The sequence below is a fragment of the Panthera onca genome, chromosome X, assembly GCF_046562875.1.
Source record: "Panthera onca isolate mPanOnc1 chromosome X, mPanOnc1 haplotype 2, whole genome shotgun sequence".
Taxonomy (NCBI): domain Eukaryota; kingdom Metazoa; phylum Chordata; class Mammalia; order Carnivora; family Felidae; genus Panthera; species Panthera onca.
Genome location: NC_138357.1, coordinates 118,548,219 through 118,560,243, shown reverse-complemented (window position 1 = coordinate 118,560,243; position 12,025 = coordinate 118,548,219). Strand labels below are relative to the sequence as shown.

General features: G+C 39.6%; 1 protein-coding gene across 3 annotated transcripts in view; it reads left to right on the top strand.

Moving 5' to 3' along the window:
* Window positions 1-11,439, top strand: part of GLRA2 (glycine receptor alpha 2) — a 171,983-nt gene extending 160,544 nt beyond the window's left edge. For all 3 annotated transcript variants that reach the window (XM_081792421.1, XM_081792420.1, XM_081792422.1), the window contains one exon: window positions 9,905-11,439. In XM_081792421.1, coding sequence (XP_081648547.1) covers window positions 9,905-10,183 — 279 coding nt within the window. In that variant the 3' untranslated portion in view covers window positions 10,184-11,439. The remainder of the gene's footprint in view (window positions 1-9,904) is intronic.
* The last annotated feature ends 586 nt before the right edge of the window (window positions 11,440-12,025 follow it).

Genomic DNA, 12,025 nt, shown 5'->3' with positions numbered 1-12,025 from the left:
ATCGAACAGCTCATACTCCAGATGGAGGATGTTCCCCTTCATGCTTCTTAGATTTTCGGGTGTCTTCTGAGCATTCTAGCTAGACCAGAATTGACAGAGACTACGAGGAAAGAATTTCCAGACACAAGGCACGGCCTTGCTCTTGAGGAATCGAAACATCACCAGCATGTTATCGATTTCTGAACCACTCTCTAGGACTACAGCTGACATTAAGTAAAAATATTTCTGCTTTATAGATATTGACCCAAAAATCAAACAATTACTTTTAAATAATGGACTTCCAGTCCATTAAAAGTATGGTGCTGTAGGTGAGGTGTGGTCCAAAGTAGAGTGAAGTATGTATTGCACTTTAGAAAATTAGATTCAAAATATACATCGAAAAGACGTATACTTCAGAGACTGTATGGCCCATGGAGTCTCAACCTTTTCACAGAAAAGGTCTGCTGACACCTGGGCTAGAAGACGAGCAGCAGGAGTTAAGGTCTGAGAGGTAACGGGGACATTGCAAGGACTTGTCTTTTACTGAGTGAGGTGAGACCCACTGGAGAGTTTTGAACTGATGAAGATCTGACTTGACTCACATTTTCACAGGATCCCTCTAGTTGCTGCACTGAGAATAGACATTATTGTTGGGAGAGAGGGTCTGGAAGCCAGGGGACCAGGAAGAAGACTATTAAAATAATTCTGGTGGGAACAGTTCTGATGAGCCACCATTGGGTGGCTCAGACCAGAATGTAGCATTGTGGGGAGTAAAAGGTGACTACATTCTGGTTTGGAGATTGGGCTGACTGGGCTTGCTGGTCCTAGGTGTGTTGCAATAGCCCCCTGCAGGTGCAAGGGAGGCTAGAAAATGCAGTCTCCCCATGTGCGCATGTGTGGCCGGCTAAAACAGGGTCTCTTAAGTTGGGGTGATTTTGCAGTGTGTGGCGATGTCCAGGGACATTTTTTCATCGTCACAACTTGGAAGGAAGGGTGCTACTTGCATCTCGTGGGTAGCAGCCAGGGCTGCTGCTAAATATCCTAAAATACACAACACAGCTCCCTACCACAAGTAATTACCTGGTCCTAAGTGTCAATAGTGCTGCAGTTAAAAAGTCCTGAGGTAAAGAGGATCCACCACTGGAAATCTTAGAAAAATGGGTTTTTGTGGATAACTGGGAGTCTTAGCCCAATGCCATCCCTGGGTCCCAACCCCTGGCAAGGCATTTGTAGGCTGTGGCAACATCAGTTCTGGAATCCCAGCTCATAGCACAGCTGAGTTCCGTTTGTCCTCCTTGCCCACTATTTCTCCATTGTTACTGGAGGTGAGCTTTGTCCTGAATAAGAGGCCCAGGGGGCTTTTGTTTTCATATGGAGACTTGTAAACCAAGTCATGTGACCGAGGCAATGAAGGAGACTTTGTGTAATGGTGGCTAAGTGATACACAGGACCACAGTGCAGGTGGTGATTTAAGAGATCTGTGAAAAAAATGTTCCATTAATTAGAATTTCATAAGATAAAACCGATGTTTGGGGAGGACAACAGATCTACAGGAATTTCATTCTCTTCACCAACCCAAATGGATGGCATGTCAGTTCAAATACCCTTAATATTATGCAAATACTTCTTAGTCTTTTGCTATGGGAAATAACTGATAAGGTCTAATTTATTTGATGAAATATTTGCATATATCTAATATATACTGTCTTTTCATTTGCCTAGCATTATTATTTTGACTTCCAAATAGATGGATAAATGAAAAATGTTTCTTTGTATTTTGGCATGTTTGTCTATGCCATTTATTTTCTTTGCAAATAAGTATACAGTTTTTGCTAAGATTGTTCATGAGTTTGATCTAAATTTATGTATTTTCACACTATCTGGGCTGCTCACTAGTTTAATGGTGGGCCAAAAAAATGGACAGTGTTTCAAATATAGACCACAAATACCTCTGTTTTATTTATTTATTTATTTATTTGAGAAGGAGAAAGCACAAGGGGGGGTGAGGGGCAGAGGGAGAGAGAGAGAGAGAGAGAGAGAGAGAGAGAGAGAGAGAGAGAATCTTAAGAATCTGAAGCTCCACGCTCAGCCTGGAGCCCAACACGGGGCTTGATCCCACGACCCTGGGATCATGACCTGAGCCAAAATCAAGAGTCGGCCACAAGGCTATCGAGTCTGTAGTGAGAGGGATAGGGATAAAATTTCTTTGAGGAATATCGACCCAGAGGCTGCAGAAAGGACTGCGACTGGCAAAGAGAGGGAGATCAACTAAGAGACGATCACTAGCCCCTTCTCTCCCCCGGGGAACATATCCTTTCTGAACCTTTACTCAGAATCAAGAGGATCACCGCAAGCACAGTTACTGAATAACTGTCACAGGACTAGCACTGTACCGGGGGATGGGGTTACAGAGGTGACTTTGCATACTCTCAGGAGTTCACCTTCTGGTGACTGAAGACAATAGTAGAAATCAGCTATCAAAATCCAGAGTTCCTGACTACCTATTCTTTAACATAATTGGGAAGCAAAAATTTTTAAATAATAAAAAGGAAAATTGGAAATGTATTCTAAAAAGCAATAGGTAGCTAAACAGTCTTTTCCAGATTAGGGCAATCATAGATGATTTGCACATTGCCTTGTATATGTCAGCTACATTACCATGGATACCCTCACCAATTCTGGAGACTTGAGGCACATCTGACCACCAATAAATCTTTGTATGTATCTCAAGCATATGTCTTATATTATTCTCTATACCCCCCACAAAAAAACCCAAAAAACAAACAAACAAAAAAAACAAACCAAGGTCTTATTCATCTTTTGGTTCCCATGGTTCTCAAAATAAAGCCCCAAACAGGCAGTGTGGTTTGCAAGGCCCTACATGACCCAGCCCCTGGTCACTTGTGACACCTTGTGTCACTCCACTTTGCCCCTGCATTCCAGGAGCCTTCCTACCCCCTCTCCATTGCAGCAAACCCTCCCATGTGAGACATCTCTCAACTCTGCCTTCACGTCTTTAATGCCTTTGATTTTTCAAGTCTCTAACAAAATGTCACTTTCTCAGGGAATTCTTCTCCTATCTGCCAGATTAGGTCAGGTCCCCCATTAATAAGCTCGCATAGTACCCTGTACCTATCCTTCAGAGTCCTTATCATAGTTTCTAATTATGTATTCCTGTGATTATTTTATTTACATTTGTCTACATCAAGATTGTGAGCTCCTTGAAGAAAAGAATTTGATCTGTTTTGCTTACCACTGGGTCCCTCGCAAATGACACAGTGCCTGGCATCTCCTTAGGCATTTTCTGTCTGACTACTCAATCTAAAACATCCTCTCTGCCACTCATCTCTCCTAAGTCTCTTACCTTGATTGTTTTTCTTCAAAACATCCATCATATATCCGTGTGTGTGTGTGTGTGTGTGTGTGTGTGTGTGTGTGTGTCTGGGAATATCTTGTATGTGTGTACACATATATGTATATATGTATATGTGGGAGAATGTGTTTGTGGGTGTGCATACATCATTTCTTTCCTTGTTACTGCCTGTTTTCCCCAATAGAATGTAAACTCCAAAAAACCTGAAACTTCACCTTCTTGTTTACTGCTCTAGCCCCACCACATACCCAGCACATAATAGGTCCTCAATGAATATTTGTTGGAAATACAAATTCACGAATGGCAAGTGCTCAAAAAATGAATACCGGAAGGTTCCTTGTGCAAAAATTAATATAGCAATATGATGCACTGAAAAGAGATGCTCCAATGATAAGTTTTCTTCTGGAAAAATTGCTATGGACTGTCTGCCAGAAGGACACTTTGACAGTTTTCATTCATTTTACCACAACTCATTAATCAACAAAGGGTCATATTTGGTTTACTTTACTTTAAATTTGTTGTTCTGCCAAGTTCAGTCAGAGTCTTCATCCATAATCTTAAATGAAGCTATTTGGGGTTTGATAGGGAAAAATTCATAAAACTCAAAGACTTCCAGAGTCTTTGGAATCAGACAGTTAGGGGATCAGAAAGACTTGGATTTGAACCTCAGCTTCAACATTAGTAATATAATTTGGGGAAGTCACATGACTTTCCCCAGTCTCGGTTTCTCCTGAAAGCATGTGATTTCCATGGTCAGTTTGGTGATAGGACTGACTGTGGTTTTAAGTGCTTAGTACATAGTTATAATCAATAAATTATACTTATTTATTATTCGTATTGATCCCCAAGCCCCTGTGACACAAAGGAGGAAATTGAGGCCGCAAGACTTGAGAATTTCTCAAGGCCATCCCTGCCACCCAAGTCCAGGTAATAGAAATCAGCAGGCCTTACAGCTAAACATTATCCAACCTTCATTTGCTCAGGGGACTTTTTTGGTGAACACCTGCTGGGTTTTGGACTCACAGTGTTTTCTAAGGAGGGCCAGAGCCTCCATTATGTCCCCGTATTGATCGAGGCTTACTACATACAGCCTTCAGTTCCAGCTGAGCCCTTTCCTGTTCCAACAGAAGAGAGCCTTGGTCCAATCAAAGAATCTGGGTGAGAAATGTGATGGAAAGAACTTTCCCCTACACCAGTTTTTAGGAATCCTTTTCTTTCCTCCTTTCTAGGGTATAAGAGAAAAATTGGAACCATGAGCTCCACTAAAATCTTTCATTTTATAAATGCCATGTCCTTTAATTATATCGAAATCTTTCGCTTCTGACGAACAATTCGCTACATTGCAATTCTGGTGAGCTTTAGGTCCAATTTCACATCTAGACAGGAGGTATTACAGACACAGAAATGAGTAAACTTTACAGTAAGTAAAAGTGAGGCCTGAATTAAATAAAATAATAAATCTCAAATGAGTTGCATGGTGCCATGGCAGTGCTTCATGCGGCAGGACAGGACTTAAGGAGATTTTCTAGGAGTGGGATATAGAAATTGAACATATTGAAGCTTGGGATGATTCATTTTCTGTGGGAATTTAATCAGTGCATAACCAAAGAGAGTGAGCTAGAAGTATTTACTGTTCAAAGTTACTGAAGATGGTGGGTCAGCAGCAATACTTAACTAATCGGTTTCCCGGCTAATTAGAAGAAGTGGAGACTATCTGAGTAAGATTCTTTCCTTACTGGGAAGATCTGATTCTCCCTGTGAATATGTTCAACTGAGCTGTGCCTACAGATTGCTCTTTATTTTAGCGTCAGCTTATCCCTGACTCAAGCTCATCTCCTTCTTACCCTCATATAGGAATCCTGCCATATTACCATAACATTTTATGCTGAACCTGTTATAAAGGCAATTAGTCATTCATTACAACACAGAAACTCAAATTGTTGCAATTATGTTTTCTGAATCAAAACCATACCGTTTGATGTGGAGAATTTAAGGTTCTGTATTTAAAATGCGTCGGATGAGTCATAACGGTGAATAAGAAGACCCTTAAACTAGCATTCGTATCTCCTGCATATGAAAAATTAAATGGATAACTCCTACCTACGACAAATTTATCTTTTGCGATGGAGGATTTTAAAGAATGGATTTAATTAGCTGTAACTATGCTCACAAGCATACTTGGAAGTACCGCTGAATGAATGAGGAAAGTATTTTTAAGAGCAGAAAAAAACCCTCTTAAAATTCCCTTTTGTTCATTACGCAACAAACGTTTATTAAGCACCCACGGTTTGTTGGGTACCGGACAACATAATGAGAACCCAAGCTGGCATCATTCTACTCTAGCTCTGGTCTTTCCTCGGATGAGTTCATCTCTTCAGCTGTCCATTCACAGTATGTGAGGCAAGACTATAGAAACTAAATGAATGAGTCAGTCTGAAAAGAAACATGGATGTGGGTATTTAGGTTTCCTTTTGTTCTGCGTGCTAAAGCAGTTTACTAGCTAACCACCTTTCCTGTTGCTTCAGGGATCCAGGAATTTAAAAAGAATCTTATCTCACGTAGGCAGTGAACTATATGCTTAATCGTGAGTTTCTAAATGTTTATAGAGGTGAGGACAGCAATTTGCAAGATTCTACAGATATGGAAAGGAAAAACAGCACAGTAAATTTAGGCAGATAAGGGGAAATGTACTTTGAGGAATAGTTTCCATTATGAAAAGTAATTTTAGACTTAATAATATAGAATAGTTTCCGCATTTTAGAGCTGGACCTTAGAGCTCATCGAGGCCACTGGTTTCCAACCTTCTGCATCAGGGTCACTGGATTTTAAATCGCCCTAGAGATTCTAATTCATTTGATCTGGAAGGAGTTAGGAGGTGAGGCAGGCATGCATATACTTGTAAAAGTTCCCCAACGGTCAAAGCTGAGGCCCATAAATCTAGTCCAGCCTTGATATTTTTGGTATGAGATCCCTGAGGCCTTTAAAAAATAAAGAGCTTGCTTAAGATCAACAGCAGCTTACAACCCTTGGAGCCTGAGCTAGAACCCAAATATCCAAATTCCTAGTCTGTATCTCTCTTTACTAAACCAACTGACACAGTTTCTACTTCTCTCACTCAGTAGTTGAGATCTAATTACCAGTTGGTAATAGAAAGTCAAGACTGCCTATAACCCATGTGACTCCTAAGTCCCCTCCCTCTAATGACCTGTGTGCTTCCTTTCTTGCTAAGGACCGAATAAGTCTTCTGATAGCACTGCAATGCTTAATATATCTATTTATTCCATATTTAAAAATACCTTTTTAAATACTTCATTTAGAACTTCATTCTTTATTTTTTTATGTTTATTTATTTGTTTTGAGGGGAGGGGCAGGGAGAAAGGAAGAGAGAGAATCCCAAGCAGGCTCTGCACTAAGAGCGGGAACTCTATCCCACAAACTGTGAGATCGCGACCTGAGCCAAAATCAAGAGTTAGACGCTCAACCGACTGAGCCACCAAGGCGCCTCTACGATTCACATTTTAAGGCAAAGAAAACAGATTCAATATTTGAATCTGAGTCCAATTAAAGTCTTCATTATTGAGCTTATATAGATAGCTGGGCACATGAAAGTACTCTAATGTCAGGCTCAGTTTTCTTAGCCAGTTACCTTATATGATAACACCTTGAGGTTGAACACTTCCAGTGGGTTCTGAAAGTTCCATGCAAGTAGGGCTCTTATCCAACTTCATCAACTGTTTCTGAGTGCCTAGCAAAATGCCCGCCATAGACTCAACACTCAATAATTCATTGTTGCATGAGAAATTCCTTAATACATTTTGTTAAGAAATAAGACAGAGTATCTTGAACCAACTTGTATAGGACAATCCCATATAAATAAAAGTACTGAGATGATTTTATAAAGGTAGTTTTACAGTTACTTTATTCTAAGAGCTCTAGTGTGATTTTCCTGATAAAAATTTGTCCTTGCTGTACCACTTGAATTACAGTTGGGCTCTCATTCATATCATGTTAAAAGTACTTCACTCAGGGGCCGTCTGAGTAGCTCAGTCGGTTAAGCATCTGACTCTTGGTTTCAGTTCAGGTCATGATCTCACGGTTTGTGAGTTCAAGCCCCACGTAGGGCTCTGCACTGACAGTGTGGAGCCTGCTTGGGATTCTCTCCTTCCTTCCTCTCCTTCCTTCTCTCTCTCTGTCTCTCTCTCAAAATAAATAAATAAACATTCAGTATATCTTTTATATGTGGCTTAAGGCACAACTGATGTGCAATAAAAACTCATGAAATAAAATTCATACCAAGTTCTCTTGTGTTTTGGGAAACATAACCATTGTTATTATCTGGCAAAATAAAAAGTGCAGTGCCTTTGGTGATTCCCAGGGGTTGTACAGTATTGTGGAAGGCAGTGAATTAGTTTCCAAAGAAGATTCAATCGATGGTTATTTAGAACTAAACTTTTATTAAGTAGGTCATTTCAGTTCCACTCTTTCGACTCCACCATTTTGACCCAACCACACACCAAGATTCCATACGTTTGACTCTACTAAGGCTATCTGCACTTTACCCTGAGGTTATACTTTTTCAGTCTTTTATCTAATTCACGTTGAAATAATCAACACAAAACACCACTGACATCTGCTAAAATGACCCGTGTTTAAATATGGTAGAGATAACTAACAAAAGAATCAATGATAAAAATTCACACTAGAAAACAAGCGTTGGTGAGGATATGGAGAAAAGGGAACCCTCAGGCACTGTTGGTGGGAATGCAAACTGGTGTAGCCGCTCTAGAAAACAGTATGGAAGTTCCTCAAAAAGTTAAAAATAGAACTACCCTATAATCCAGCAATCACACTACGATGTACCCAAAGAATACAAAAACACTAATTCTTAGGGATACATTCACCTCTATATTTATGGCAGCATTATTTACAATAGCTAAATTACGGAAGCAGCCCAAGTGTCCATCGATTGATGAATGCATAAAGAAGATATTGTGTACACACACACACAATGGAGTATTACTCAGCCATAAAAAAGAACGAAAGCTTGCCATTTGCAACGACATGGATGGAGCTAGAAAGTACAATGCTAAGTGAAAAAGTCAGTCAGAGAAAGACAAATACCATATAATTTCACTCATATGTGGAATTTAAGAAACAAAACAAATGAGCAAAGGGAAGACAGACAGAGAGAGAGAATCAGATCAAGAAACAGACTCTTAACTGTAGAGAACAAACTGATGGTTCCCAGAGGAGGTATGAGGGGGATAGGTGAAATAGGTGATACAGATTAAGGAGTACGCTTATCGTGATGAGCAATGAATAATGTATAGAATTGCTGAATCACTGTATTGCACACCTGAAACTAATATTGTATACTAACAATATTAGAAAATAAAACAATTTTAAAAATTGGATCACCTAAAAAAAATCGACACCAGAAAAATCAGTCATGGTCAAAATATTCAACACCACATAGTGGATGTTTAATCTCTGATATATAACTGAGATCAACTAGAAGACCAGAGGGGAAACAGGTATGCATATAAGGGGTTAATATTAGATCTAATATTAACCTTAAAGCCAATGTTAATGGAAGGAACTAGGCTGTGAATGGGCCACAAAACTAGAAGTTCCTAGCTTAGGGCCAGGTACACAGCAGGGATTCAGTAAATGATTTTTTGAATGAGTGAATGAAGCGTGAATGAGTAAATGAACAAATGGTGCTCTACATGGAGTAGAATATTGGGATTTGGAGACTTGGCTTTAAAATAGTTCATTCAGGGGGCGCCTGGGTGGCTCAGTCGGTTAAGCGGCCGACTTCGGCTCAGGTCATGATCTCACAGTCTGTGAGTTAGAGCCCCGCGACGGGCTCTGTGCTGACAGCTCAGAGCCTGGAGCCTGTTTCAGATTCTGTGTCTCCCTCTCTCTGACCCTCCCCTGTTCATGCTCTGTCTCTCCCTGTCTCAAAAAATAAATAAACGTTAAAAAAATTAAAAAAAAAAATAGCTCATTCAGGGGCGCCTGGGTGGCTCAGTTGGTTAAGCGTCCAACTTCGGCTCAGGACATGATCTCACTGTTTGTGAGTTCGAGCCCCGTGTTGGACTCTGTGCTGACGGCTCAGAGCCTGGAGCCTGCTTCGGATTCTGTGTCTCCCTCTCTCTCTGCCCCTCCCCCACTTGTGTTCTGTCTCTCTCTGTCTCTCAAAAATGAATAAATGTAAAAAAAAATTTTTAATAGTTCATTCAAAGTTATGGATTAATAAACCAGATTTGGGGAAAGTCAGTGCTGAATATAATGTGTTTCTGTTTGTTAATTAATTAAAATGACCACAAAGTCATGATTCTTACTCTTAATCTCTCAGCCTGAAATTTAATGAACTGTATCTGTTCCATGAATAATTGAGTTGAACTCGAAAGAGAATTCCACATTCCCAAAGCCTCCCACACTACCAGTTAACTGTGATTTATCCTTTTACTTCTGAAGAATTTTAAGCATCTTCCATCTGATTTGACTGACAACCAATCTGTGCTTCCTCTGTCTTTATTCTCCCAGGAAGAAGATGTTACTCGTGAAAGTCGTTTTAATTTCAGTGGTTATGGGATGGGTCACTGCCTCCAAGTGAAAGATGGAACAGCTGTCAAGGCCACACCTGCCAACCCGCTCCCACAACCCCCAAAAGATGCAGATGCCATCAAGAAGAAGTTTGTGGACCGGGCAAAAAGGATTGACACGATATCTCGAGCTGCCTTCCCATTGGCCTTCCTCATTTTCAACATCTTTTACTGGATCACATACAAGATCATTCGGCATGAAGATGTCCACAAGAAATAGATGTGCCCTTCGGACCCTGGACTTTCTTGCCTAATTGTTGTGCTTGTAAATACACAGTGAAATTGTCTTTCTATCACTTTGACAGAGGAGATGACTAAGGGAGGGGGGAGGGAAGATCATGAGGGCAGGTTTCCTGGCACGTACATGAATAAAGATAAGTTATCTGGGCAATGATGGAAAATGTTTGCACAAAATTAAGGTGTTGCAGAATCACGTGAGCATAATTCCCTTCATAGTCTTTAGCATTGTTATTTCAGGTGATGTATTAATTAGACAGGATATGCAAGGTCAAGTGCTTGAGAGCTATTTGGTTTGGTTTTGACTAATTCTGGTACTGAAAAGTTAGCTTAAAACACACACACACACACACACACACACACACACACACACACACACACAGAAGGAAAATGCTTACCATCTGACCATAGTGACTAGCCTATAGTGAGTTGAGGACCAAACTTTTTCAGGAAAATGCTGCCTCGTTTTTAAAACAAGTACCCTGAGCTACGTTCTTTATGGTGTCTGTAATTAGTGTTTCACCCAAGAAATCCTTTTGTGGGTTGTAAATTATTTCTATTTATTGAGAAAACAATAACAAAAAATAAGCACCAACCACAAAGAACAGATTTCTACTTTACTGTCCGTGTAGGTGTGCAATTTAATATTATTTTTTGTTCCTCAGTGTAATTTGGGGGTTTAAACTGTGTATTGTGTAATTGATTTGATAGTATACCCTCTTAAAAATAGATGCCCATCTTATTTTAGATCCCAATCAGCACACTGTATTTTTTTTTGCTTTGACTATATTGACATGCGACTTTAACTGCTCAAGTGTCACTTAGCCATTGCAGCCTCTCGGCCACAGTATTTATGGAGATGGTATGTCCTGAACGGTGTAGCTCATATTAGCTTGAACTTTCCATTTCTGCTCTCATTGTAGGTGTAACTACTAGTCCTAATGTCAAACGACCATGATTTCTACTGTCAATCCAAGTGAATATCGTTTTAAATATCCTTAATTAACTTACAGAATTTTAAAATTGTACTGTGATTTTCATAACCCGTTGCCTTTTTGGTACCAGAGCTACGTGGTTTGAATCCTGGCTACATGTTTTAAGTAAGAAAACAAATAAAAGACGTATTTTTGCTTACTCAGATAAAAGACAACCTGTAAAAATATAATGAGAAACTTAAATTTTACATGTGCTGTAAAAGGGATTATTAAAAAATATTTGTTCAATTTCAATAAAGCTAAGTGTGCCACAAAACTTCCCTAAGTCTTTCAATTTTTGCACTACAATGTGAATAATTTACATGACAATGGTCACCTGCATTTTTGTTTCTGGTCTTCCTTGTGAGTTTAAAGCACTTATAGCTATTACACTATGTTCTAATTTAATAGGAGCTTATAGTGTCCCCAAGAAGAAAGAAAAAAGAAGTCATTCTCATTGTAGAAACAGAGAAATGGGGATGTGGAACTATTGGTAGTCACTGTGAGCAGAATCTAGTATTGGATACTTCATACGAGACATGAGAAAATTCCAAAGAGCACTGAGGAATCATGAAATCTCAAAGTGGAAAGAAATTTAAAAGAACAACCTGTGCACTTAGCCATTCTGATTTTGTCAGGAATGGAGTTCCATGATGAAAAAACAATTCTGAAAACCTCAGTGAAGTCCAGGTAATTCACCTTGACCCTTGCAGACTTTCCTTAACCAAAGATATCCATCAGAATACTTTCAAGAAGTAGATTCATAAGTAGATGTTTATGGCCTTTTAAACCTCTTCAAATATTGAACCATTTCCACAGAGAGGAATATTGCAGAATGGCTAACAGGAGGA